General features: G+C 34.0%; 1 protein-coding gene and 1 long non-coding RNA gene across 2 annotated transcripts; both read left to right on the plus strand.

Moving 5' to 3' along the window:
- The first annotated feature begins 4,821 nt into the window (after positions 1 to 4,821).
- On the plus strand, positions 4,822 to 15,967 carry LOC117316450 (poly [ADP-ribose] polymerase tankyrase-2-like). The gene is made up of 10 exons (XM_033871038.1): positions 4,822 to 4,882; positions 6,132 to 6,323; positions 6,783 to 6,878; positions 7,340 to 7,438; positions 8,165 to 8,263; positions 9,232 to 9,360; positions 10,189 to 10,287; positions 10,557 to 10,655; positions 12,902 to 13,015; positions 13,689 to 15,967. The coding sequence occupies exons 2-10, from the start codon at positions 6,204 to 6,206 to the stop codon at positions 14,031 to 14,033; spliced, it is 1,200 nt and encodes a 399-aa protein (XP_033726929.1). The 5' UTR covers positions 4,822 to 4,882; positions 6,132 to 6,203; the 3' UTR covers positions 14,034 to 15,967.
- Positions 15,968 to 21,990: 6,023 nt separating this feature from the next.
- On the plus strand, positions 21,991 to 26,972 carry LOC117316454. The gene is made up of 4 exons (XR_004529859.1): positions 21,991 to 22,055; positions 24,715 to 24,840; positions 26,543 to 26,643; positions 26,919 to 26,972. It is a non-coding gene; the product is annotated as an uncharacterized LOC117316454 (long non-coding RNA).
- Positions 26,973 to 27,731: the final 759 nt, after the last annotated feature.

A 27,731-nucleotide genomic window follows, 5' to 3' on the forward strand; every position in this document is an offset into this window, starting at 1 on the left:
TGGACATGGAAACGTTAGTTAAAAACGCTACAGACGTGAAAGAAGAAAAATTACTACGACAGAGAATGAACTCCGACAGTGATTTTAAACGATTTCAGTATGTACACAACACGTCGTACAGACCGTATCCACTTCTAGACAATTCTAAAATTAAACCGAATGTGAAAATGTATATATGTAAAATGTTAACATGTGTTCCCTTACACACAACAGTTTCAGAACATTGTGATAAATGTGGTGAACTCCGATCGGATATAATCAGACATTACCTGACTTCCTGTAAGGTTACCTACGCCCTGAGAGATGTGTTCAAAGACAAAATTTTAAATGAATATGGTATACCTCCATATCTAGCTGTTAGTAACATGGAAAATGAAATTCTTGTACAGACTATGTTCAAAGGCAAAATCAAAGACTGTGTATTTGATAATGATGAGCATTGTAACTCATTTCAGAATGATTGCGCGTCATTCTTGTACATGGCTTCGAAAATATATTTCCAATAATGAAAGAAAATGTCTGTTATAAACGGAAATGAATAATGAACATTGATCTACAAACGTCTTTGTAAATAGTATTTACTACATTGTATTTGTACTCTCTTTAAAAGAGGAATAAAAGAATATTGATTGATTGTTTTAACAATTGAATTGAAAAGGACCCATTAAAATAAATTGTAGACTGATCACTGAAAATGTACATATATACATGTACATGTATGTATGATAAACACTATAACGACGTCTTCACTCAAAATACTCTACACGACTCACAAATATTGAATGACAGCGAGTGCGAAACAGAAGATACATGCGATTCAATTGAAGGAGGAAGCGAAGAACCAACACTGATATATGGAAACCAATCTGTGATAGAGAACATGGATCTTATAGGAGAACAATAGGAAATTGGTTTTAACAGCACAGTCACTGTAGATAAAGCACACACTCACAGAGTCTTATACAGTAATGTGGATACCCTGTTAAACACAAGGAACGAACTTCTACATGCAATTGAAGAAGAGAAACCATCAATTATATCCTTAACAGAAGTTCTTCCAAAAAACAATTCAGGTGATCTAGACCCATGTGAATTTGCCCTAGAAGGTTTTGATTTGTTTTTAAACTCCACAACGGAAGGTAGAGTAGTTTTGTTGTACATAAAATCAGAACTTGAGGCAGAGTTAGAAGACAATCTCATGGATATGCAATTCAATGAAATGATTTGATGCAAAGTGAAACTAAAAAGTGTGGATAAACTCCTGATTGGCTGTATTTATAGAAGCCCCTCCAGTTCAGAAGATAACTCCAAAAGGCTACATTCTGTAATAAAAGATGCAACCGGAATTGCAAGCCACCTCATAATAATGGGCGATTTGAACTATAGGAATATAAACTGGCAACTGGAAACAACAACAGATCCATTAAATTCACCTGGCTATGATTTCTTAGAATGCCTGAAAGACAGTTTCCTCTACCAACATGTCACTGAAAACACAAGATATCGCCATGGAAATGAGCCAACATTACTTGATCTCATCATATCAAATGAGGAAGGTCTGGTTAGCAATATTTCACACAAGCCTCCACTAGGTAAAAGTGATCATGTAGTAATTTCATTTGACCTCCAGCTGTACACTCCTAATTCAACTGAAAATCAAGAACCGAGGTACTGTCTGTACAAGGGTAACTATGACAACATGAACAGAGTACTTGCTGAGATCAATTGGGAAGCAGTACTTCACAGTAAAGGAGCATGTGAATCTTGGGCTATCTTGAAGGATAAAATTAAAGAATTGATTATTACAAATATACCAGTTAGTAGAGGTAAACCAAGACGAGCTAGGTCCCAGTGGATGAACGGCACTACAATTGATGCCCTAAAAATGAAACGTAAATGTTGGAATAAGTACCTGAGGACCAAGAACCAAGAAACATACGAACAATACAGAAAAGCCAGAAACATCGCCACCTCGACACAAAGACAATCAAAGAAAGAATTTGAAAAAAAGATTGCCAGCGACTTAAAAAAACATCCAAAAAAGCTTCTGGAAGTATGTACACACCAAAACAAAATCAAAGGTAGGAATAGCTTCCTTGGAACAAACAGACAGGAACACAGCGACAGACAATAAAGAGAAAGCTGAAGTGCTGAATGAATGCTTTAGCGACATATTTACAGTAGAGGATCTTGATAACCTACCAACAACTCCAAATCTTGACCCAACAGCTGCTGTCCTAGAGAATTTAGAAATCAGTCCAGAAAAGGTAATCAAGAAACTAGAAAATATCAACACCACAAAATCACAGGGACCAGACGATTTACACCCTAAAGTGATCTATGAACTGAGGGCTAGTATAGGTAAGCCATTATCTATCCTTTTCAATAAGTCATTGAATGGGGAATTTTGCCACAAGATTGGAGAGAGGCCAATATCACTGCTATTTATAAAAAAGGAAATAAAAAACAGCCGTCCAACTACAGACCAATAAACCTGACTAGCATTATAGTAAAGATACTTGAATCATTTATCAGAGATGAGATCATGGAATATCTTGAGACCAACAACAAACTGTCATGCTCCCAGTATGGATTCAGAAAGGGACGATCAACAACACTCAAGTTATTAGAAGTTCTAGACGAAATTACCAAAGTTCTGGACTCCAAAAAATGTATGGATATAATCTACCTTGACTTCCAGAAAACATTCGACACAGTTCCCCATAAGCGCCTTGAATTAAAACTAAAGTCATTGGGAATAAGTGGTGCACTGTTGTCATGGATATCAGCGTTTCTTAGCAACCGTCGGCAAAGGGTCAAGGTCAAAGGTCAATCATCAAGCTGGACAGACGTGCGAAGCGGAGTTCCACAAGGGAGCGTACTCGGGCCGGTACTCTTTCTTATCTTCATTAACGACATTCCTAACGGTACAATATCCACTGTCAAACTATTTGCAGATGATACGAAAGTATACGGCCTTAGTGATTCGGAGCAAGACCCAACCATCATCCAAGAAGATTTAGACAAACTACAGTTGTGGTCAGACAAAAGGCAGATCAAATTCAACCCCTCAAAATATTCTAGTTTACACTTTGGCCAAAACAATAAGAAAACCAAATATAAACTGAAAGATCAGGAAATTCAAGGAAACTCTGAAGAAAAAGATCTGGGTATTTTATTTGACGCAAAACTAAAATTCAGTGCACAAGTCGCATCCAGTGTCAAGAAAGCTAGTCGCATGCTAGGCATCATCAAAAGATCATTTGGAAATTTGGATAAATTCATGTTAACAACCCTGTTTAAATCTCTCGTAAGACCCCGACTTGAATATGCTGTCATAGTCTGGAGCCCGCAGTTAAAAAAAGACATTGTAGCAATTGAGAATGTCCAAAGGAGAGCTACTAAACTGGTCAGGAATATATCTCATCTCTCTTATCCAGAAAGACTCCGTCACCTCGGGCTCCCATCACTCCAGTACAGGCGGAAAAGATACGACATGATTCAGGTATTCAGAATCCTTAATGGGATGGATGTGACTTCAGAGGATCTATTACAAATAACTGGAGAAGGCAGGACAAGAGGACACAATAAGAAACTGGCAAAACCACACACAATGCTAAGCATCAGAAAAAAATTATTCCCAGCCAGAGTTGTTGATGACTGGAACAGTTTACCGTCGTCAGTTGTCAATTCACCATCAATCAACTCATTTAAAAGCAACCTCAACAAGCACTGGACTAACAAGGAGATCAAGTTCCACCCATCCTGCTACGTGTACTAGTTAAACAGCGACCCGCCAAATATTCTGTATAACACCTACTACCTATACAGTTTATACATGTACAATATATAAAGATAGTGACCCTAGATACAGATGGTGTGTTAATAGTCTAAATATGAAACTGAGCACCAATTCGTTTTTTATGAATGATATTTGATGACCGTATTGGGGAAATTTGAACTACCATATTTTAAATGAGGAATCTACTATACTTGATACAGGATTGAACATGCGTACTGTCACTAATAGAATGATAAAAACAGGTGGTCAAGAAGCGGACACGCTTATATGAAGACCGATGACTGCTATTGCTATATTGCTATTGCTATACTTGGCGTAAGAAGGGTATATTTTTATGCATTTACTGAAATATGTTTTTGCACGTGATACAGTTCATATTACGTCCAACGTAAAATTTTTTAAACATTTCTTTTGTACTAATTAATCCCGTTTGTGATCTATATAATATATATATACCCACGTCTTGTCCGGCCCTTGACTGGAAAATAAACTGGTCAGATTGGTCAATCGATTGATTAGCTGGTGGTGGTGATTCCAGTACTCTCGCGTGTTAATCTTATTCATTTCAATATAACCATGCTTTTTTTCTTATGTAAGAAACATTTTATCTCTTAAACCAACCGTTCTATTTTATTTTTCTTGTCAAATGTTTTGTCGGACAGGGGGGCTTACCACAGGCGCTTGTATAGAAAATGTGATTTTCATTTTTTTTCATATGACAGTGGTATGTGTACTCTGTAAGGTACTTTTACACAGTACACGTACAGTACCACTGATATCATTTTTTTTAATTCTCATTTTCTATGCATGCAAGCGCCTGTGGGCTTACATGTCAATGTTTGTCCCTTGTTTTCATAAATAAATGGAGATGGTAAGGTATGGATGGATGGAAAACATCCGGATGAAAATAAATACCCTAAGTATGGCAAAGACGACAGTTGTGATCGATTCGGGAATTAGTGAACAAAACGAATCGGAATCTGTTTGTCCGGGCATGACTTCGTGTTTAGTATACTACTTCCGGTACTTTTTTTTTTACTCTCTTGTAGAATCTAGACTGCAGCATCGCCAAAGTCGGATGTAAGTACTAGGACTGGGCCCTATTTTACATTTACACGATGCTATATTCTAAGATTTTATCATGTTTATCTATACATACCATTTTTACATTAAATACAACTTATATGGTTGTAGACTCAGTAAAGAAAGACCAATGTTCTTTTTCTTCTTACTCAATTCAAGTTATATTTACTGAATAAGAGATCTAAAAAATCTCCAAGATTTGATCGATTAAGTCCCTGGGCTTAGAAGGCGCACGCGAGGAAAGTTCGAAATGACTGAGTTAACAAATGGCAAAAAAAACAATCTACATGAATTTATTTTCATGCGTCCTTTCTAACTGTAAAACAATGGACCCCACAATGTTAGATTTTAGAATTTCCAGAAATTCCGAGTCCTATTACGATCATAAATTATATGTACAGGACTAAGGCCTCGCATGTAGATTTATCACTACATTACTGTGGTGATTGGATGTAAGTGTGTATAATTGTACCTTGTAGTGCAAAACAATAACGCAATTTCAAACAGGACATGCATGTTAAACTTCAATTCCTCCCCTGGCAACTCTGAGACAGTAGGTGTATACATATACATCGGCCAGTCTTTATCAGTTGGGCAGATGCTCATGGTGTACTGGGTGTAAGGAGATATGCTGTGAGAAACAAGAGTGGGCTGGGGGTTGAGGCAGGGCTTTTTCTTAGGGATTTTTGGGGACCCTAATATTCCAAATTGAATTTTTTTTCATATTTAAGAAAGATTAAAAAAATATGCAGTTTTCTCCTTAAATTTTTTTCCCAATTCACCAAAATGAGACCAAAGGCCCCATCCTAAACCAGTGAGAAAAAGACCTGCAAGGTAATATTGTTAATATTAATGTGGACAATGCAGGCCAGCCTTGAATGATTAAGGTGTGTAGAATCATGATCAGCCCTAGATCTACTGTCATTACAAATTATATAAACTAAAATGTTTTATGTTAAATTTTTGCCTAAAAGGTCATACAGAACAAGATTTAAATAAATGTCTCTTACATGTACAAAGCAAAAAACAAAATAACCACCCTGACTACGTATACCTATATTATGATCATTGACTTTAAAATCCTGATCACATGTGCACTCATGATAATACACAAATAAGATTTCATTTGGCTATAGGAATGATACAATGTCAGGTACTTACACAAATAAGATTTCATTTGCCTAGAGGAATGATATAATGTCTGGTAGTTTTTAAATAATTTTGAAATATTACCATATAATGCCAGATTTCATCAACTATGTAAGGCAAGTGCAAGGCATGGTCAACTTATACTGCTAAAGATCTAGACATCTTCATCATGGGACAAGCAGCATCAAAACAGGAGGCATTCTGGGAAGCATGTGGATTTGGTCATGCAGATAAAGTCCGGAAATTTCTATCCGATGGTGACATTGATGTCAATTGGGTTTCCTACACAGTGAGTTTGGATCATTCTTTTATGTAAAGTAATATTTGTAGGAGTTATTGATGGTAAATCCTTTTATCATTAGCTCTTTGAGTTCCATAATATTAAACTTACAACAGTTTATTATTATCTGTGCAATACCAAACCACACCAGTTAGGATATGATAAACATACTCATGTGTATATTTTTGTATGTCCAGCACCTGTGCATTTGATTCCAGCAGATGATAATTATAACTCCAACAAAGAGTACATCATGTTTCCACTTAACTGTCCAAAGATATTTGCTATCATGGTTAGATAGATGTATATATATATGTCTATAGATACAACGTGTCTACTGTAACTATACCACATCACTGTAACTACCATCTGTCTATTGTTGGTGTATAGATATATATTCTATTTTAGATACATAGGTATCAATAATTAAAAGTAGTTTACAAGTAACGTTCCCTTTTTACTTTTCAGCATGATTGCTGTCCTATCCACGTGGCATCTCAAGGGAAGCCAGCAATTGTACAGATGCTGTTAGATGCTAATTGTAATGTGAACGTGAAAGATAATGTAAGTATCAAAATTGGTCATAAAAGATGATGTAAGATGTACGATGTTATTAATTTGTGGAATGTGAAATTGATGTAAGTATTTCTTGCGAGATGATAAGTTTAATTTTGTGAATAATTTCGGAGGGATAAATATATGCATATTATATTTTTGTAGATATTTGTGTTTTACAAGTATAAATTTCGTCATCTAGATTTCAGCAGGATACCAAGTCATATACAGAGCTTTCTTAGTAAGATTAAAATAAAAAAAAATAGAGAACTCTGCTTTCTATCCTAGCCTGCAGCCAGGTTTCCAATTAGAACGTTAAAAAATCATTCTGCATCAACCTTTTTAAATATGCCCACAGCATTTTAAGTTACCAAATGATTATGTTTTTAAATGAAATGACAACATCTAAAAAAAAAGATATGTATTCAAAATAAGGAATGGGGTTAAAAATATACTGGTATAATTTTCAGAGAGGAAACCTGCCAATCCACCACGCTGCTATGAAAGGTCACTCTGATATCATGAAAACACTGATAGACGCTGGATCTGAGATCAACACACAGGACAAGGTCAGACCAGTCACCCTTGTATTTCACTGTAATAGTTTATTTAGTGGTATGACATCTTCCTAACAGTAGAGGTCCTATAAATAATATCCACAGATGATGGGGCAATTTAGCGTCATTTTAAAGTGCACTGTCAAAAATATTGAATTTTATCAGTTTCCAATGGGAGAAAATGGGGGACTATCGGATTTCTCATATGTATGTGTGTAGGTATGTACACAGTGCCAAAGCCCTCTAGTAGCTTTTTTCCTTACGGGATATTGATCTAACTTCACACAATGATAAAGGACCATAATATATTTTAGACAAGTTCAATTTACTATTGTTAGCGGGGGCAGGTATAGGGGACATGTATTGCTTTAGCAAAACCAAGTATGCTAATTGCTGAGTAAATACTATTACATTGGTGCAAAAATTGTATTGGTAAATAAGACCCCATTTTCAATTGAAGCTCATGATCAGTTTTGTTTACTTTCCAAATTCGACCTAAATTCCCAATCAGAAACGTGCACCACCGAAATTGACAACAAAGGCTCAGAGTTCAAATTTTGAATTCTGATGATGATGCCAATTTGGAACCAGTAAAGTAAAGTCATCAAAATTCAGATGCTATTTTCCTAATTTTCAGATAAATTTTTCCAATATTAAGACAGAATACACAGCAAAATCCCTGTGAGTGGTTAAACTTTAGATAATCAAGTGTGTTAAACTATTGATTGTCTATGACAGAATGGCTGGACACCTCTTCATTGTGCAAGTTATTGGGGACATCTCGAAGCTGTCCAAGTGCTAGTGAAGCAAGGTGCAGATGTCAACACAAAAAATAAGGTATGTATCTTATGTTTAATATATGAAGAACGAACAATTTCTGACAAGGTGCAGATGTCAACACAAAAAATAAGGTATGTATCTTATGTTTAATATCTGAAAAAAATGTAGCTCTGGATGAAGAACGAACAATTTCTGACAAGGGTAATCATTGGAAACCCTGCCAGAGAGTTGTGTAGACTTGGTATGAAAATTCGTCCTGTCGGGGCGTACTGTAGATGCCTAGGCGGGGTATGAATAGTTGTTGTGCTGGAACGAACTGTAGGTGAGGTATGAATAGTTGTCGTGTCGAATCGTACTGTAGGAGGGGTATAAATAGTTATAATGTCGGAGCGTACTGTAGGTGAGGTATGAAAAGTTGTCGTGTCGGAGCTACTGTAGGCGAGGTATGAATAGTTATCGTGTCGGATCGTACTGTAGGCGGGGTATAAATAGTTGTCGTGTCAGAGCGTACTGTAGGCGAGGTATGAATAGTTATAATGTCAGAGCGTACTATAGGCGGGGTATAAATAGTTGTCGTGTCGGATCGTACTGTAGGCGGGGTATGAATAGTTGTTGTGTTGGAACGTACTGTAGGCAGAGTATGAATAGTTATCGTGTTGGAGCGTACTGTAGGTGGGATATGAATAGTTGTTGTGTCGGATCGTACTGTAGGCGGGGTATGAAATTACGAATTGTATTGTACATAGATCGAGGGAGAGAAAAGGGAAGTAATTCCGATAGATCAAAATGGACTGTATTATATATAGAGAGATAACAAAATTTAGTAATGTTTAGAGAAAACACAACAAAACAGAGCTCTTAATAATTATGAAACTCATTTATTAGCTTTCAGGAATTTCTAAATCTGATCATGCAGACATGATGTCTGCTTGTTTATAACAGTTCAAGTACTAGGTAGTAAACTGACAAAATAGATTTTATGCCTGGAATTAATGTTGAGAAAAATTCTGTTTTGTTTTTCAAAGGATGAGCGAACAGCATTACATGAAACAGCAAGGTCTCAGGACTACCATGAGGAAAGGCTTGGAGGGATAGCTAACATTCTCATAGATGCGGGGTCTGATGTAAATGCTAAAAGTAGTGACTTGGGAGAGGTTTGTACGATACTCCTTAATTGCTTGTAAACAACCAATGAGTATATCTGTAAAATATAAAATCAACTACTTCTTAGTTTGTTATGTTAGAAAAATACATGACGCCAAAAATTTAAGAAAACTTCCAGAAATTTTCGATGAATTGCCTTTCCAAATCTTCATCAGTATTTTATTTATTCCCTAATTTCCAATTATTTTCAGTCATTGGCCCACCACTTGTGATACTAGTAATAATATATTTCAAAATACAGTTATCTGTAGTTTGATTTTGCATTTTTTTGCTTTTAATTGCCAAAGGTTTTCGAGATGCAATATATAAGCTAAGATTATAAAATAATATATACAAGTTCTTCTAGACATAATGAATTATATGTAAGTTTATTAGAATCCAAAGCATTCTCATTCTTTGTGTAAAGTGATGGAGCAAGAATTTACAATGCTGGAAACTGATAATTAGCACCACCACAGGGTCAGAAATACAGTTTCAGCATCATTGGTCCATCTGGCAAGTTTAGTTTCAAAAGTTATTAAATGTACCCAAAGAGGAAACTTGATGGTCCAATTCAACTGAATTAGTAGCATCTTTATTTTCTCAAAAGAAAAGGTAAAGATTTAAAGAAATTTCCACTTGCTTTCTCTGTATTACTATGAATTAAAAAATAAATTGATTAAAATATGATTCAGAATGAACGGTGAGTATGAATTGCATTGTTTACATCTGGACCTGGTCGATACCAATAAAAACGTGGATCTTCATTTGTTTTATATCGGCCTAAACTGGGAGAGAAATGATTAATCTATCACTAATTGACTGTGCTTTTTACACAGGCCGATTTCACTGGTCTCATGTTTGCCGCCTACCACAACCATCCTGAAGTTGCCTTAGCATTTACAAACAATGGCTGTGATATCAACGCATACGGAACTGTACGTACACAAAAAATTAGTAATTGATCGTATTGAATTTCACATATTAAAAAAACTTAGACTATGCATTATGTAAAAATAATGTCTTTATTTGCATTCAATCACTCTATTTCATACCAATTGAAGACAAGATTTCGTTTTGAAAAGTTTGGCATGTTTTTCATCAAAACTGCATTAAAACTGCAGAAGTGATTGTAGCAAAAAAATATTTTTTATTTCTTATTTTATCTCAGTGTTCTGTTGATTTTTGAAGTTGTGTCCCCTTTCAGAACGGCTGGACGGCGTTACACTGGGCTGTTGACCGAGACAATGAGGAAATGTTGTATGTTCTATTAGAGGAAGGAGTGGACCCTACAAAACGTGCTGTGGTAGGTATGCTTATACTACCAACTAATTAATCACTTTGTTTGTGTATGTGTGTCTGCAGCTATCAATCTTGTCTTTGATAAACTTGTGTACAAGATATCTTTGGAACTCATAGACAGATTTAGTTCATATTCACTCCATAAGATCACATCATGAAATTTTTACACCCAATTAGATTTTGGTGATCATCAATAAAGGTCAAAGGTCATACTTGACCACTATGGAATTTTTTAAAAAAGCTTTTGTACATGATATCCCTTGACCTCTTGGACAGATTAGTTCAAATTCACATCACAGTTTGAAATTCTACACCGATTCAATTTTGGTGGTCATGGTCAAGGTTAAAGGTGAAAGGTCACACTTGACGTTCAATATGAAACACTTTAATGCAATATAACTCACACACCCCAGGAAAGATTTATTTTATCAACCAGATGTAGGGAATAGGGATATGTGTCTATGGGAGCCCTGATGCCCCAGCTCGCATTGCTTTATTCTCCCCCACAATAAGAGGGGCTACGGGGCCCCGAATGGTTAAGGTCTCCCGACACTTTATCACTAGCCCTCCACCTCTGGGTTATGAGTTCGAAACCTATATGGGGCAGTTGCCAGGTACTGACCATAGGTCGGTGGTTTTTCTCCAGGTACTCTGGCTTTCCTCCACCTCCAAACCCTAGCACATCCTTAAATGACCCTGGCTGTAAATAGGACGTTAAACTAAACAAACCAAACTCACAATAAGTCGGTGAGATGATATAGGGATAAGCTTGTACATGCATGTACACGCTCTACTGGCTTCATTATTGTTCCAATTGTACTGTAACTTAATAAAGTAAATCATAGCCATCATCCCTGGTTACAGTTTGTATTTCAATCCTGTAGGGTCAATATTTAATTATTGAGGTCAAAGGTACTTTATATACATTTTTGACGTCCTCACTCTACGAACTTCAATTCGATAGACCAATTTTTTAAAACATTGTTGAAAGTAGCATAACTGTCATGCAAATGCTTGCATCATCCAGTAATAACGCACTGTTATGGGTAAAATAAACTCTATTGTAAGCTCTGATTTCATATGATCATTTGTCAGAAAATAATGGAATGTTGTTTTCATGAATTGTAATGTATGTCAGGGCTCAAACTTTTCATAGCCAATGGGGCCAACACTTTGAAATTTTACAAAGACCGACCAGGTTTTCTATAGCCTCGGACCATCGGACCACCTTTACTTTCAACACTGAAGATACTATAAATGGACTTCCAACATCCTCATTCTACCAATTTCATTATATGTAATGATCCTAATCTCCTAAAACTTCATAGAACCATAATCTCTTGTACTTATTTGTATTTTAATCACCTTGGGTCAAAATAGAGGCTTTAATACACTAAATAGGGGCTGCAATAGCTCAGTCAGTGAGAGCTTCATTGATGTAACCTCAGGTATTGATCTGAGGTGAGTGGTTCGACACCCCTACCCATCATAATTTGTGTTTCTAACTTCCGAGTTATAACTTTTTCTGACACCTGTGTTTCTCCGGAAGCTGAGAAATGGACCTGTCAGTGGTGACTATGTTGGGTCTATTAGGGAGACACTGTACTCAAATTGTTCGGAACAGCATGCGATTGGCCTCTGTTATGTTGTTCAGTGAGGTAGTCACCAACTACTACAAATATATCTCAACTCAAAATGAGTCTGGCTGTTCAATCGAGCGATAAACCCACCAAGCAAACAAACAAAACCTTAATAGATTAACAAATTGTTTGGAACGGCATGCGATGAGCCTCTGTTATGTTGTTCAGTGAGTTAGTCACCAACTACTACAAATAGATCTCAACTCAAAATGAGTCTGGCTGTTCAATCAGGCGATAAACCCACCAAGCAAACAAACAAAACCTTAATAGATTAACATTAGTGATCAGTTGTTGGAATGAGGGGAATTGTATTGTCTGGGATGCCTTGTTAAAGAAATTTGATTCTAAACATATTGAAAGATGTTTGACACTGTTTCTGTGAGACTGTTAGAAAATGTTTTAAAGGAGAGAGACAGAGGAATTAATGGACCAATGGAAATATTTCATACATTAATCATGAGGATGGCATTATAACCAATTTTGAAAAACAATGAACCCATCTCTCATATGCTTTTATAATGTGTGGATGAAATTTACTTAATGTAGTGGCTATTTATGTCAAAGTAGGTAAAGATATCTTTGAAGTGAAAATGTTTTTTTTTTATCACAGCGAGGTGAGCTGGCATCAGATCGTACTTCCAGGCAAGATCTCAAAGATGTCCTAATGAATGCTGTCAACATGTTTAATGAACTTGCTGGTCTTGAAGAACACAAAAAAACAAAGGTATTCAAAATTGGTACTGGGATGATTGTAGGTTAATTAACAATCCTTGTTGATTGCCATTTCTTGAGAAGTACTTGAAGGATTATTTTCCATGTTCCCATTTGATTTTGGGTCTGATCCATAAATCTTATTTGCCACAATCTTTGATTTTGACAGATGAAGGTTGTTATAGTTATTTCTTGAGAAGTACCAGAAGGAATTTTCTCAAGCTTAATATGTAAGTTTCCCTTGGTCCCTAGTTGTTCACATTTCATTTCATTTTGAAGTACATTGTATTGTATTGTGATTTCTTGAGAAGTATGTGAAGGGTTTTCTCAAACCTCATTTGAAGTTTCCTTTGGTCCCTAATTGTGCCCATATGATTTTAATGAAAAAATTCTGTAAAATTTGGTCTGCAGCATTTGTTTGAACTTGAAGGAGGATAAATATTGCTTCAGCTGAGAGCCAGTTCTTGCTGGAGATAAAGTGTGATTTTTAAAGCTGACTTGCTTTGAATCCTCTTGAGAACCAGTATACCAAATGTTTGATGTTGGAAAGGTGTTTTTACATGCATTGTGTGTACCGAGAGGCAGAATTATATGAAAGTTCTGAAAATGTAAATCCATGTGATTATGAGCAGTTTTTATGTCACATTGACATAATTCTAGTTTCTTTTTCATTTTGTAATTTCAAGGAAGCAAATGTGATGGAACTGCCAACAAATCAGATGAAGAGAAATGAAAAAGATCTCCCAAAATCTGAGGAAAAATCTTCCGAAAACGAGACTGTAACAGAAAAAATGGAAAATTCAGAGGAAAAGAGTGATGTTTCATCAGAAATCACAGACTGTGCAACTGAAACCAGTAACAGTGAGGATTTAAGTGCAATAGAGGAAATGGCAGAGCCTACGGACTCAGGAAATAATTCCAGTGACAAGGGAGATAACTTGTGCAATAATCTGATAAATATTTCTGACGCTGCAATTGAGAATACGATAGAGAAAACTGAGAAATTAGACATCAACAAAGAAGATGAATGATAATTTATAAATCTAGAGATAATTCCTTGGTGAAAAGATTTTTTACCTGAAATTCATAAAAGAACAAAACAATCTTTTTGCAATGAGACCATGTATGGATTTTAATATTTGATGAAATATTACACAAAACAAATAAGCTAATATGATCTAATTTATATACACATCTTTGTACTTTTATATTATGTCTGAAAGTACACTAGTTTTTTTCTTTCTTTTAAAATTTCAAAATCTGTATAAACATTGAATTACTTGTACTGTAATCATGAGGAAATTTAGAAGATATTATTCAATATATAGGATACATGTGTATGATAACTAAATGATCAAAATTTGAGGAATTCAATGGAAATATAAAAATCAGTTTTAGTTACTTTTCATTATTATCTTTCCCCTTGTACAAAGTTGATGATTATAAAGCAACAAATATGTTTTTTTTTGGCTTAGGCATCCTTCCTCTACATGTAGTTCCATTGACAAACCTTGTTCTTGCGAGCAGCAAAGACACACAACTGTTTAAGTGTCTGGTCAGTGTGTGTTATATGTTTATATAACCAAAATAGGTCTTCTGCATAATGTCAATAATGACTTGAATGACATACAGCCCAACCGTCACCATATTCCATAGTAATGTATAATGCTGCTTGTAGTTAATTATGTCACTAACATGTTTGTCCTCCAAAGTCGAGATTTATCATCAGTACCTTCTTCTCTTAAAAGTCAATTCTAAATCAGTGATGTGTGTATGGATAAATACCTAAATCTTACTAAAACTCTTTTGTCACACCAAGGAGAAAACACATTATATATATAATTCATTTTAAAATTTCAAGAGGCTGCATTTTTTATTTTGATAAAATTGCTTTAAAAATGAAACATGTGAGAGTTATGTAAAGATGATGAATGATGGACACAATTGAGATGTTATTTCTCAGGAGTAATGCTGTAATGCTTCTTAATGTTCGAAAAGTCACGTCTCGCATTAACTTGGGGAAAAGGCACTCGAATTAATACGCTATTAATACACAAAGCACACTATCATGACTGGAAAACCGAGATCTCTACTTTGGAAAGTCTTCGCACACTGGAGATGATTTGACTTTAAAATTATTTTACAGCATCAGGGATATTGTAACTACTGTTACAATTGTTACAATATCCCTGATATCACATGAAATAGTAGATCTAATTTTATTTGAAAAAAGAAATGATTTAAAAAAAAGATTTGATAAGTATTTAAGATGAAAAGATAATTTAATGTGCTGTCAATCTTTACATGAAGTTCTAATGGAGATGCTCCTACTTTTATTATTGGGTATAGAAATACAAGTGTTTGTTTGCTGGGTTTGTTGCCTCAGTGAACAGCCAGGGTCATTCTGAGGCAGGGTCTCCTTGTAGTAGTTGGTGACTACCTCACCGAAACAATAAACGGGAGGCCCGTCGCATGCCATCCATAGCAATTATCGTAAAGTGTCTTACCCATGGACTTGTACAACCAAGACAACACAGACTGATCCATTTCTCAGCTTCCTGTGAAACAGGAGCGTCGTACATAAGGTTAAAACTCAGAAGTGAGAAGATTGTTAAGTATTATGTGGTTATGAACAAAATTATGCCAGAAATGAAAAATAATAATTAACTTGTATCACAATCTTAATTGGAAATAACATGATCAGTTCATAACCATGTACATTTGTAATTATCATCAAATATCTCGAGAGTGACTGTGTGAACATGTCTTTGTAATATGTACGTATTTAATATTTATATATGACAGATAAACAAATTCCTTTGCTTTTTTTTTGTTATGATGAAGCCAGTACAATTACTGATATCTCCTGTATGTATCCTACATTTGTATCATACTGGAATTGCCTTTTGCTGACTTCCTGGAGAAGAGGACAGTCTCTATTGTCTTATAAACAAGTAAAATGTGAGTTACAGTGTTGTTATTTTTAGCTTACCTGCCTCAAGGAGCCAGGGGGACCTATAGCCATCTGTTTCATTCATCCCCATCCAGCAAGTGTAAACAAAATTCACAATTATGGCAGGCCTTTGTGGAAAAAAAGGCATTTATTGATGTTTGTAATTCATTTATCAATACTTTTATAAATAGATAAATTGTATTTCTTAATATCCATAGGTAATAATTTGTTGATTATCATATGAATAAATGAATTATTGATATTGATAAATGAATTATTGATGTTTATAAATGAATTATTGATATTGATAAATGAATTATTGATATTGATAGATGAATAATTTATATTGATAAATGAATTATTGATATTGATAGATGAATTATTAGATTTTTAATATCAATAAATGAGTCATAATATTGATAAATGAATTGTTAATATTGAAAAATAGATTAATAAATGAATTATGGATATCGATCAATGAATTATTAATATTGATAAATGAATTGTTAATAATAAATAAATTATTGATATCGATCAATGAATTATTATTATCGATAAATGAGTCATAATATTGATAAATGAATTGTTAATATTCATAAATGAATAATAATAAATGAATTATTAATATCGATAAATGAGTCATAATATTGATAAATTAATTGTTAATATTCATAAATGAATTATTACTATCGATAAATGAGTCATAATATTGATAAATGAATTGTTAAAAGTGATAATGAATTATTCATATCGATAAATGAATGATTAAAATCGATGAATACATTGTTAGTATTGAAAAATGAATTGTTAATATTGATACATGAATTATTATTAATAAATGAATTATTAATAACGATAAATGAATTGGTAATATTGATAATGAATTGTCAATATTGATACATGAATCGTTAATATTAATATATGAATTATTAATATTGATAAATGAATTGTTAATATTCATAAATGAATTATTAATAAATGAATATTGATATCGATAAATGAGTCATAATATTGATAAATGAATTGTTAATATTGATAAATGAATGATTAATATTGATAAATAAATGATTAATATTGATAAATGGATTGTTAATAATAATAAATAAATTATAGATATTGATAAATGAATTGTAAATAAAAAATTTTGAAGTTCTACTAGAGGAACAATTACCAAAAATGATCCAGAATTTTTGATTACAAAGTGTTTTTTTTATTATTTCTGTTGAAAATCCAGGATAGCACTTATAATCTTGAAAAAACAGAGATATTAAAACTTCTTTTTAAGTGTTATCAACTGTAGAATATGTCGTTCTGCCAGCAGAAATTCACTTAAGCTTCCTGATACATGGCCCAAAAATGCACTGCTGAAATTAGGTATTGATAAACATTACTCATACTAATATTACCACTTTAAGCAACCCAAGAGTAGTAATGTTATAGTATAGGGTCAATTATTGACCCTATACTATACCACTATTACTTAATATCATATTTTCTACTTTTGCGGTCACAGGGGTCAAATTTGTTAAAAATCTTTAAGCAACCCAAGAGTAGTAATGTTATAGTATAGGGTCAATTATTGACGCTATACTATAACATTACTACTCTTGGGTTGCTTAAAGGTTGGTATGTATGCCATTAGAATGCTGGGATGATGGGTCACCAATTTATTGGGGGAAATGCATTGGCATGCTTTCAAAGAGTCAAATGATAATTAATCTTTTGATAATTTCTCATTAAATGAGAGGCTTGGATCAATGGTACATGTAGTAGCAGCTACAATCCTTGTGAATAATATTTTTACCAAAAAAATGGTACTAGACTTAGTTTAAACAATATTTATTCATTAATCAAAATAGTCAAAACATATACAAATATTTTTATAGGATGGGAAAACAAGCTTAGAGCTTATATTAATTCCTTTCCCATGTACATACAAAGGCAAATATAAATCTTCGGAACTGGAACACCTTACATCAATATGGAATGAACTAATAATATTTATTGGTTACAATTAAAACCAATAGACATATATACATGTGGTGAATAGAATTAATAGTAGAAGTAAACGACAGTGACGCCAGTAAATAAAATTACCTTATAGAGCTACGTATAAATGTATGTCATTATACATTCGATAGGTGACATAATGGGTTCAAAAATATGAGCTAAAACGTTTACTTAGCTTAATATAATTTTGTACTGTCAAGAATAAGTATCATTTCCCCATAGCAAAGTTTTTTTTCTGTTAGTATTATCTAATTGAAATAAGGTATTTTGTCTGATAATGTTGTACTTGTCACACGATAGTAAAAAATGGTAAGTACTTCCTACTCATCCACAAGAACATAATGGACTTTCCTCTAAATTTCTTATGTATAAATATTGTTTAAGATTACTACATTTGAGCCTTAATCTTGTAAGATTTGAAGATTTCTATTTCCAATGTTAAAATAAATGGGGATTATTAGTTTGTCCTTTTGTAAAAAGCCTTTAATTATACTGACAGACGGATTTTCTCGAATGTCAACTGGTAAAGCATACCATAACTGTATTGAGGAATTTAAGAATGAGATTTTGTAAAACTGAGTTCTGCAATTAATTGAGAGTAAATTATTTGAATTTCGTGTATTATGCCTATGACTATCTGATACTTTACCTGGAATAAGATCTGACAGATAAATTGGAGTTTTCTGGTGATACATTTTATGAAACTGTACAATTTTGTGATTTTCCCGTCTTTTAGATAATTTTTCCCAGCCCACATCTTTATACAATAGATTTACACTAGACAATTTTGTAGCACCTGTAACTATTCTTGCTGCTTCTATTTGAATATTTTCAAAACTTTGATACAAGTAATTTGGTAAATTATCCCAGACAATATCAGAATATTCCAAAATAGGTCTAATAAAAGCAAAATATATTGTTTGGAGAGAAATCCTATCAAGGATGTTTTTTAAATTTCTTAATACTGCTAGTCTTGGTGATACTTTTTTCAATATATAATGTTTATACCATGTACCATCGTCATATATTAATACCCCTAAGTGTTTATGAGATTTTACACTAGTTACATTTATATTGTTCATAGTAATAGGATCATAGATTCCTGGTATAGTTTTTCTGCTTATTAATAACGATTCTGTCTTATCGGGATTGAATTTGACTAACCACTTACAAAAATGTATTTGCCCATATATGTATTTTCGAAAGATCTATTATTGATAGTATTGATAGCGAGAAAGCGATTTTCAACTTTTATATACAAGGCGGTTTCATCAGCAAATTATTTTATTTCACAATTTATGTCATTCACAATATCATTTATGTATACGAGGAAGAAAAGAGGTCCTAAGATTGAACCTAAGGTACACCTGCTTTGATATCTTGAGTTTCCGAAGAAAGACCATTTATTACAACCTTTTGACTTCTGCCAGATAAATAATTTTCGCACCAAGCTAGTAATTTCCCAGATATGCCTGATTCTTTCGATTTATGGATAAGACCCTGTGCCAAACACGATCAAAGGCTTTACTTATATCACAAAGTACAGCAATAATTTCTTTACCCGCGTCTAAAGCCCTCCCAATATCATTTGTAATGTCTAGCAATTGATTTGTTGCAGAATCCCAAGGTGTGAAGCCTGATTGACAATTTGTAAAAAAAAAAATATCTCTAAAAAATTGTAAACTTGTTTGAAAATACACCTTTCCATTAGTTTGCCAACAATGCTTATCAAAGTTATAGGTCTATAATTTGAAACAGTAGTTTTATCGCCTTTCTTAAAAAGTGGTGTAACATTCGCTATTTTCCATAAAGAGGGATATATACACAGTTGATGGACTTGTTAAATAATTTGGTACTAGACTTGAACGTAGGTTTAGGTTTGTCTCAGCATATCCAATATAGGACGCCCAATCGGCCTGTATTAATACAATTTCAGTGTTTGCTGTTGATTTTCATTCTTTTTAATTCATAATTTGTAAGCTGTTCATTCATATACTGTCAGTATTACAACCGACTGCAAAAAAGGTAATGATGTTTCTCGGTGAAAAACGGACGCTTCCTCATCGAGTCCGAGGTGATGGTGCGAGTATGGCAAGCCAAGTTGTCATTTATTCATTGAGCAATGTTCGTCCAGTATTTCACAAAATTACCGGTATTTAAGATATCTTATTTATCATATAGCTTATTTATTATATAAGATATCTTGCATGTTGATACAGGGACATTTGTCCTTGGTTTATTAAATATCTTATAAATATCTTTTATAAAATATATGATATATACGATATCTTATAAAGAAAAATATATATAAAAAAGATATCTTATTTATCATAAAAATTATCTGATATAAGTTGGCTGATTACTGGATCTCCATGAATAAATGATAACTCGGCTCGCCATACGCGAGGTCTACTTGCCGAGTTCTGAATGAGTAATATCAACAAGAATCGCATGTCGCCTACAACGTTCTTCGGATAAACATCTGTCAGAAAGACAATAACACGGCTGCGTAAGTTACAATGGCATTAATTCAATTTAACTACCAAGCTGTTTTGTTTGCTACTAACATTTTCTAGATACTGTGAACAATCGTAATGGCCAGTAAATAAGCAATGTGAAGTGTACAGATGTCGTGAACATGAAAGTCCAAGTTTCGTCTTATCGGTAAAGGTTCGTTACAAATGGCTTCCAGGAAGAAAATGGATTTTTCAAAACATGATAGAAAAAACATAGCTTTGAGACTCTTGGACTTGCCACCAACCCCTACGTTTTTTGTTAAGAATTGCTCCTCTTAATACTAGAATATTACACCCCAGTTTGAAACATCATAGAGACCAAAATGGTATAGAGCTCAATTTTATTTATAATTTTGATATTCTAGATAGAGACAACGGGCCAGCATGAGTCTCTAAATTGCACATTGTTTTACTCATCGTCCTGTTATGAGCCATGTACCCGTGAGGACTTGCAAAACTTAAAAGTGTTGCACCGAATCACCTTCAGCTTTGGACAAAAGACGTTTGGGTTGATTATGACAAAATTGGCTTCATTATGTCGATAAACAAATAACTAGAACCTGATTTGCTAGGTTAGGGAAAGAGGTAGGGGTTATGAATGAATCCTTCAATTTTTGTTTGCTCGTATATTAACGAAGATTATTAATGACTTACTGGTGAAAATGAACTAATTTGGAAATAACCAAACAATGAAAATATTAATTTCAATAATCGGTTGTTCTGTTTCTGTCTGGCGTCTGTCTCGACTCTACATAGATCTATACCAGTTTAGATTTTTCTAACTTCCATTTAGAATCCTGCTGATCAATGCAAATTGTTAAAGGAAAAGTAAGTCCATTCCACTTAATCATATAATAAATGTCTTTCATTATAATTACCAGATCCAATTACTGGTCATAGGGATATCATAACACCTGTACGTCGTATACCATTGGGACAAGGAAATATATGGGCATTGCTGCTGAACTGACAAAAGATATACCCACTGTTCTGTAGAATAGACATTTCTGAATCTTTTTTGATACATTGTAGATATTAGCACATTTCAATACAAATTCAGAGTAAATAATTAATAAAAATGTCGTACAGCTATTTCAAAATAGGTCAAAATTAGTCAAAATCTTGATGGGGAGTTGAAATAGCCCAGAAGTAAAAACGTTCAATGAAATATATACTTCAAAAAATAATTGGCATGACGAAATGGAATTGAATACAAATTTAGATGCCCACCTGTGCCTTTTGTTTAAAGGAAACACGATTTAATATACATTTAGGGAAAGATAAGATTACGGTGGACTTGCAAGTCACGAACGTGGCCACACTAATCACAGGGACTTGGCATAAACCAACAACTTACGGTTCAGATACGTATTATAATTATGTTATATATATATATATGATCCTTGGTTGGGAATTTGTGTCAAGTCCCTATGACACTGATGTCCTTTTAAGTACTTAGATAACCATAAATATCTCCAATAAAAGAAACGTCTTATCAATCATTCCTTCACTTTACGTTTGGTGATTCAAGATGAAGGTCTTATTGTTTTCACTAGTCTTGGCAATTGTGACAGGTGAGATATGCATTTTATTTTAATTTTATTTATTTAAACAAAAGGCGAGATGGTACATATACTTAGTTTTGATATTTTCTAAAATACTTAGGAACAAAAGCTCTATTAGGGAACAACCAACCAATTGAAAAAAAAATATTTTTGAAACAGCCCGGCCCCTGTGTATAGAAAGTTGAGCCAAGGATAAAATGTCGGGCAGCCACTGATTGGCCAGTATGTTATGAAGTGAGAAAATAGATATGTAGCCTGATAGGTAACTATCAATAAGAAATGTTGATATTAATTTCCTAAGTCCGATTGATTTTTTTCCCAAAAGTTCAGGTAATTATAATAAACAGGTAAACATTTAAGATTTTTGAGAATTTTTACTGCGAAATTCACCTATTTTCAAAATGGCTACCCTGGAGAAAATTTGAGCTGAAGGACCCAACTTTTTTTTTTGATTAGGTGTTATATCAGACCCTAAACTTTTGTTATAAACCATAATTGTGATATTGAATTCAAGAATTTGAATGAAATACTCCAAAACGTTAACAGTCTATGGGAAAACAATTGGTTGGTTGGTCTCTATTAGCACCAACGAATGCATGCCTTAATAATGAGGCCATCAAATTTCTACTAACGTATTTTAGTACACCACTTGCGTTCGTCCGCCCACTTATCCTTTCTTCTGTCTGTCAATAAATGGTTAAGAGTAAAGTTTTGGTGTAGACTTTTTCAGTGGTCTACAGTTCAGATTAAGTCCGAATTTTAGTTTCTTTTTCTTTTCTTTTTTTCTTTTTTAGTTTCGGTGCAGGTTTCGTCGGTGGTCTAACAGTTAATTCAGAATATTGTGACCTTAATGTGAGGTCTAACAATGACATGGTATGGACTATGGGTCCAGTTTGTGAAAATAAGTTTTGATGAAAGTATCTTCAGTGGTCTACAGTTCAGTCCGATAATGCTCATGCGTTATGTCCTCATATTTGGAATGGCTTTTCTTGTCTTCTTCACGTTTTCTAATGTTTGCTTATTTGAGACTTTACTGTTTTGAATTTTTTTTTAAGGTAAAACAATTTTCAGGTAAATGTCTTCTCAACAGCATTAGCATACATGTTGCAGATGCTTGATTTGACCTTCATTTCACATTCCCATGAACTTAGTTGAAATTATATGTACCTAAGTGTGTTCACAGTTGCGGATGCTGAATTTGATCTACATTTGAAGGATCCATATTGGGCACACTATGGCCCGATAGGATTAAATGTCGATATAGTTATTACTTCAATTTTAATATTACATGTTTTCAAATTCTCCTGCTGTTATGATTCAGTAGAACTTGATTACACTGAATGGAGTGTATGTTCATTATTTTTATTTTTATTTTTCACAAGCAAAATTATTCTTATTCCCTAGCAATATTTCAGAGAGGCCAGGGCTTCAATCGCTACTAGGTTGATATCTAAATGTCTTCATCCTCGATATTCCATGATTTACGTTCAATTTCGCTCTCTTGAATTATGGAATTTATCGTCATACTAGTAATACTTGAATACTTATCAAACAGCACGAAGAAAGAAAGAAGTTTGGCAAACGGCTTCACCACTATCAAGCTTTATCTATGTGACAGTACCCTCGATACTTCATTGCTTACGTTCAATTTCATACCGATATTGTGTGGATGGAGCAGAAAGACTCGCTTGATCCTACCGAATTTCAAGGTTACCATAACGCCAAACTGACTGACTTTGAACTTCGGTAAAAAAAAGAAACACAGCGATTGGTCAGGTATTTATCCTGACACAAACAAATACAACTATGCATGTGCCGTCTATGCTACCTGGCCATGTTCCAGGGGTGTTGAGAGCTAAATGAATGTAAACTCTGGAATATCTAGGATAGCATACGTTATCTACTTAACTACTTACTGAATATAGTAGATTGGTGTCTGGTTTTCATTGTTTGTCTTCCAACTTCAAATTCCTTTATAATGTACCTAATTAATGGGATCAATTTTTCTTACTCTCGGACCTAGTCGATCATAAAATTTTGAGACGTTTTTGGGGGGCTTGATTAAAATTTGGCAAAAATGACATTCCCGATGGTCATATATACGAGCTTTAGCCCCCCAAAACGTCTCAAAATTTTATGATCGACTAGGTCCGAGAGTAAGAAAAATTGCTATACACACTAGGGGAGGTCCAAATACATGTAGACTGTAACTAATTCTCAAGTCCCTGTGCCCGTTGGAATGCGTCAGTCGAGAAGGTATATCTCAATATTTTCAACCCTTTAATGAAAATCTCCTGAATCATGCTATCTGTATAATGAAACTATGACAATATATGAAACAAAAGTTCTAATTATACATTATCGTTGTATTTAAAGTACACCACATTTACATTTTGTTTTGCTAATTTCAATATTCAACTGGATATTTCACCACTGGAGGATGGCCTGTCATTAGTTTCAGCCATATTCATCTTAATCGTCCAGCACAACAGTAGAAGTGACGTCACAATAGCTTACCCTTCAATCTCGCGCCAAATATTTGATCATTGTGCCGGAGAAGCAGGCACTAATATCACCTCACAGTACCCATGTGTGTAGCCAATCGGAAGTCAGTATTATGTCATGTGATGTACTAATGTTTCATACGACCTATCTGGTTTTATTTCAGTGTATGTCTATTCCGAGTCGTGCACGGGTACAAATGTAAGTGGATGTACTGTCACTCATTGTGATCGTGTTACCCATCCGGCATGTGTACAGGGAATATGCACGTGCGAACTGACCGCCGATCACAGTACGTATTATGTTGTAGTGCAATAATAGACAAGGTTGTCAAATTCTTCACTTGAAAATATGTTCTTAGAGAATCTCTCCCATTGTTCATAGCGAATATAAGAGGGTGCCTCATTGCATCAATATTGATTTTTCGGAAAATATGTAGAAAGCTGTTGCTATTCACAACCGCCATGAAAATGAAAAAAAAAATCCATTCAATTCATATCTTTACATAAGGGTGATTTGTAAAAAAAAAACCCATAAAGAACAGTGTCTTTTTATCTTTTGATGACTTTATACGAAAAGATTATTAATTAACGGAACAACCTTATCCGCCAATGCACCATCGTTTACCGTGTCCTTCTGCTCCGCAAATTTCAGTCGATTTTATTTGTTTGTTTTTTTAGCTTTTTATGTTAAAAAAAAAATCAAATAACATCAAAAACAATATTTCGTGTTAAGTTAAAATAATTTCATGTGAATAGATGGCAAAAAACACATACTTTACGGAAATGAAACGGGGACACTTTTTCAGGCATATTAATATTTAACTGCTGTAATATGTGGAAAATCAGCACGTGAAACGAAGTTTCCAAACTGTTTTCACTTGTTTTGTTCATATAAAGAGTCAATACGCTTGTATAATACAGCTACTTGACAAATTGAGACTATTAAACCTCTGAGCTAAATAAATTTTACAACAAAAACGAGTCGAATGGGTTAATTTTTGGCTAATCCTTATTTGGTAGAAATATTTGTACAATGTACTTTACAAAATGAATATAATTAGCGTGTTGCATGATAACGAAATGCAGATAGATCACTTTTCATTTGAAATCATTGCCCGTGACGCCCTGTTTGGAGCGATTCACGAATATCTACAAGGATATGAAGTTAGTTTAGTTTAACAATATTTTTATACAACATTCATTCAAATATACAATTGTACATATATTTTTATAATTTGGGATCAGAAAACAAGCTTAAAGCTTATATCAATTCTTTTCCCAAGTTCATAAAAAGCAAATGGATCTGGACACACCTTGTTAAAATATAGGATAAAATAATAATAAGTTAGCAACTAACACAATTAATTATAAGCATTGATATCATTTTTTTTAGTTTCATCGGGGTATAATTAATTTTTCTTTGTTTTCATGGTAAATACTCAAATGTGATTGGTCGAAAAATTCTTTTCGTTCTTCTATGAAAGAAATTCCGAGAATGGCGCGAAAAATGTGACGTCACAATACGACAATTGAGGTTGCGTATTGATTTGAGAAAAAGAATCCCATATAAAACCAGTAAAATTGTACATAAAGCATGTTTTAAATTAGAAAATTATTTTCAAAAATTAATTATAAGCTTTGATGTTAATTGTTTTTTTAGTGTCATAGGGGTATGAAAAAATTTTGTTTGCAAACTGTATGAATCCGCGTTGTCACATTTTTCGCCATTCTCGGAATTTTTTCATAGTGGTATGGAAAAAAAATCTCAACCGATCAGAAAGCCGCATTCTGCGTACAAACAATGGAAAATTAATTATATACCTGTGGTGAAAAGAATAAATTGTGATATATCTTATTCATGTGCCATGGATAATGGCTGAGTACTATCAATACAAGACTTAAAGGGTCTACACTCTGGTAAATAACCGACGAATACCACATATATACTGGTGCTCTTCATTCGGGATTTATCAACTGTTGTCTGTGTTGTAGCTTGTAGCACTAAAGCGGAATGCGTGGCCTATACCGACTGGATTTGCAACCGTCAAAAACACTGCGTCGATGGCAAATGCCATTGCGGAAATGTATAAAAGGTATGTGTGTGTGTGTGTGGGTGTGTGCGGGTGTGTGTGTGTGTGTGTGTGTGTGTGTGTGTGTGCGGGTGTGTCTGTGAGGGTGAGTGTGTGTGTGTGTGTGTGTGTGTGTGTGAGTGTGTGTGTCTCTCTCTCTCTCTCTCTCTCTCTCTGTCACTGTCTCTCTCTCTGTCTCTCTCTGTCTCTCTCTCTGTCTCTCTGTCTCTCTGTCTCATTGTGAAATAATTGACTATGACATAGTTATTTATGTTAAAGTTGATATTTTTTATTTGCAGATATGGCACCATTGTGACGGCAGCTGATGGTAATAAAACGTATAATAAAATCAATTTGGGTATGTTATGTATCAATTCAATCTTGCTCAATCCATGTGCTTGCAGTTAGGTTCTGCGTAAGCACATAATAATGAAAACAACTAAAATCTGTGACTCCGTCTGGACTTTTGGTATTCTTGATTTCCACTCTTCTAATAGGGAAATCCTAACACTGGTTATGAATAACACCAATTCGCATATAAAAATAAATTACAAACCTTTAATTGAACAACACAGTATATAGACAAGTTACGCCAATTTTTAGTTTTATACAACCCAACATACAATATGCCAAGATACACCTCGCCATTGCAGTAGGATCAAAGGAAACCTGTTGGGAATTATTGGTGAATATTGGCAAAATATATAAATACTTAATTTTCTCAACTTTCACAACTGTTATGCCACGTGATAAACTTCGGAACAGTACATATAGTGTGTTACTGCTTTTGTTTACACCACTTTCGAAGCCTCCGATTGGTCGTTTCTGACCACCAACAAATCTGTTTGGCCAACCTCTGGTCTTTGACCACGTACAGTTTTTACTATTGTTTGTTCTTTTCATTGTCGACTGTCATTGAAAAAATAACATGGCCACGTTTTCGATATTTGCCGGCTATCAGCATTAGCGTAACTGGGCGAGAAAAGGTCAAAGAAAGGTCGAGTAGCCTGAGGTTTGGGTCGTATGGAATAGAATTTAATGATGGTAAAATCACGGGGTAGGCGCGGACCTACGTCACAAAATATAATTGTCAGATAAAAAATTAGCCTCTC

The sequence above is a fragment of the Pecten maximus genome, chromosome 18 (assembly GCF_902652985.1).
Source record: "Pecten maximus chromosome 18, xPecMax1.1, whole genome shotgun sequence".
Taxonomy (NCBI): domain Eukaryota; kingdom Metazoa; phylum Mollusca; class Bivalvia; order Pectinida; family Pectinidae; genus Pecten; species Pecten maximus.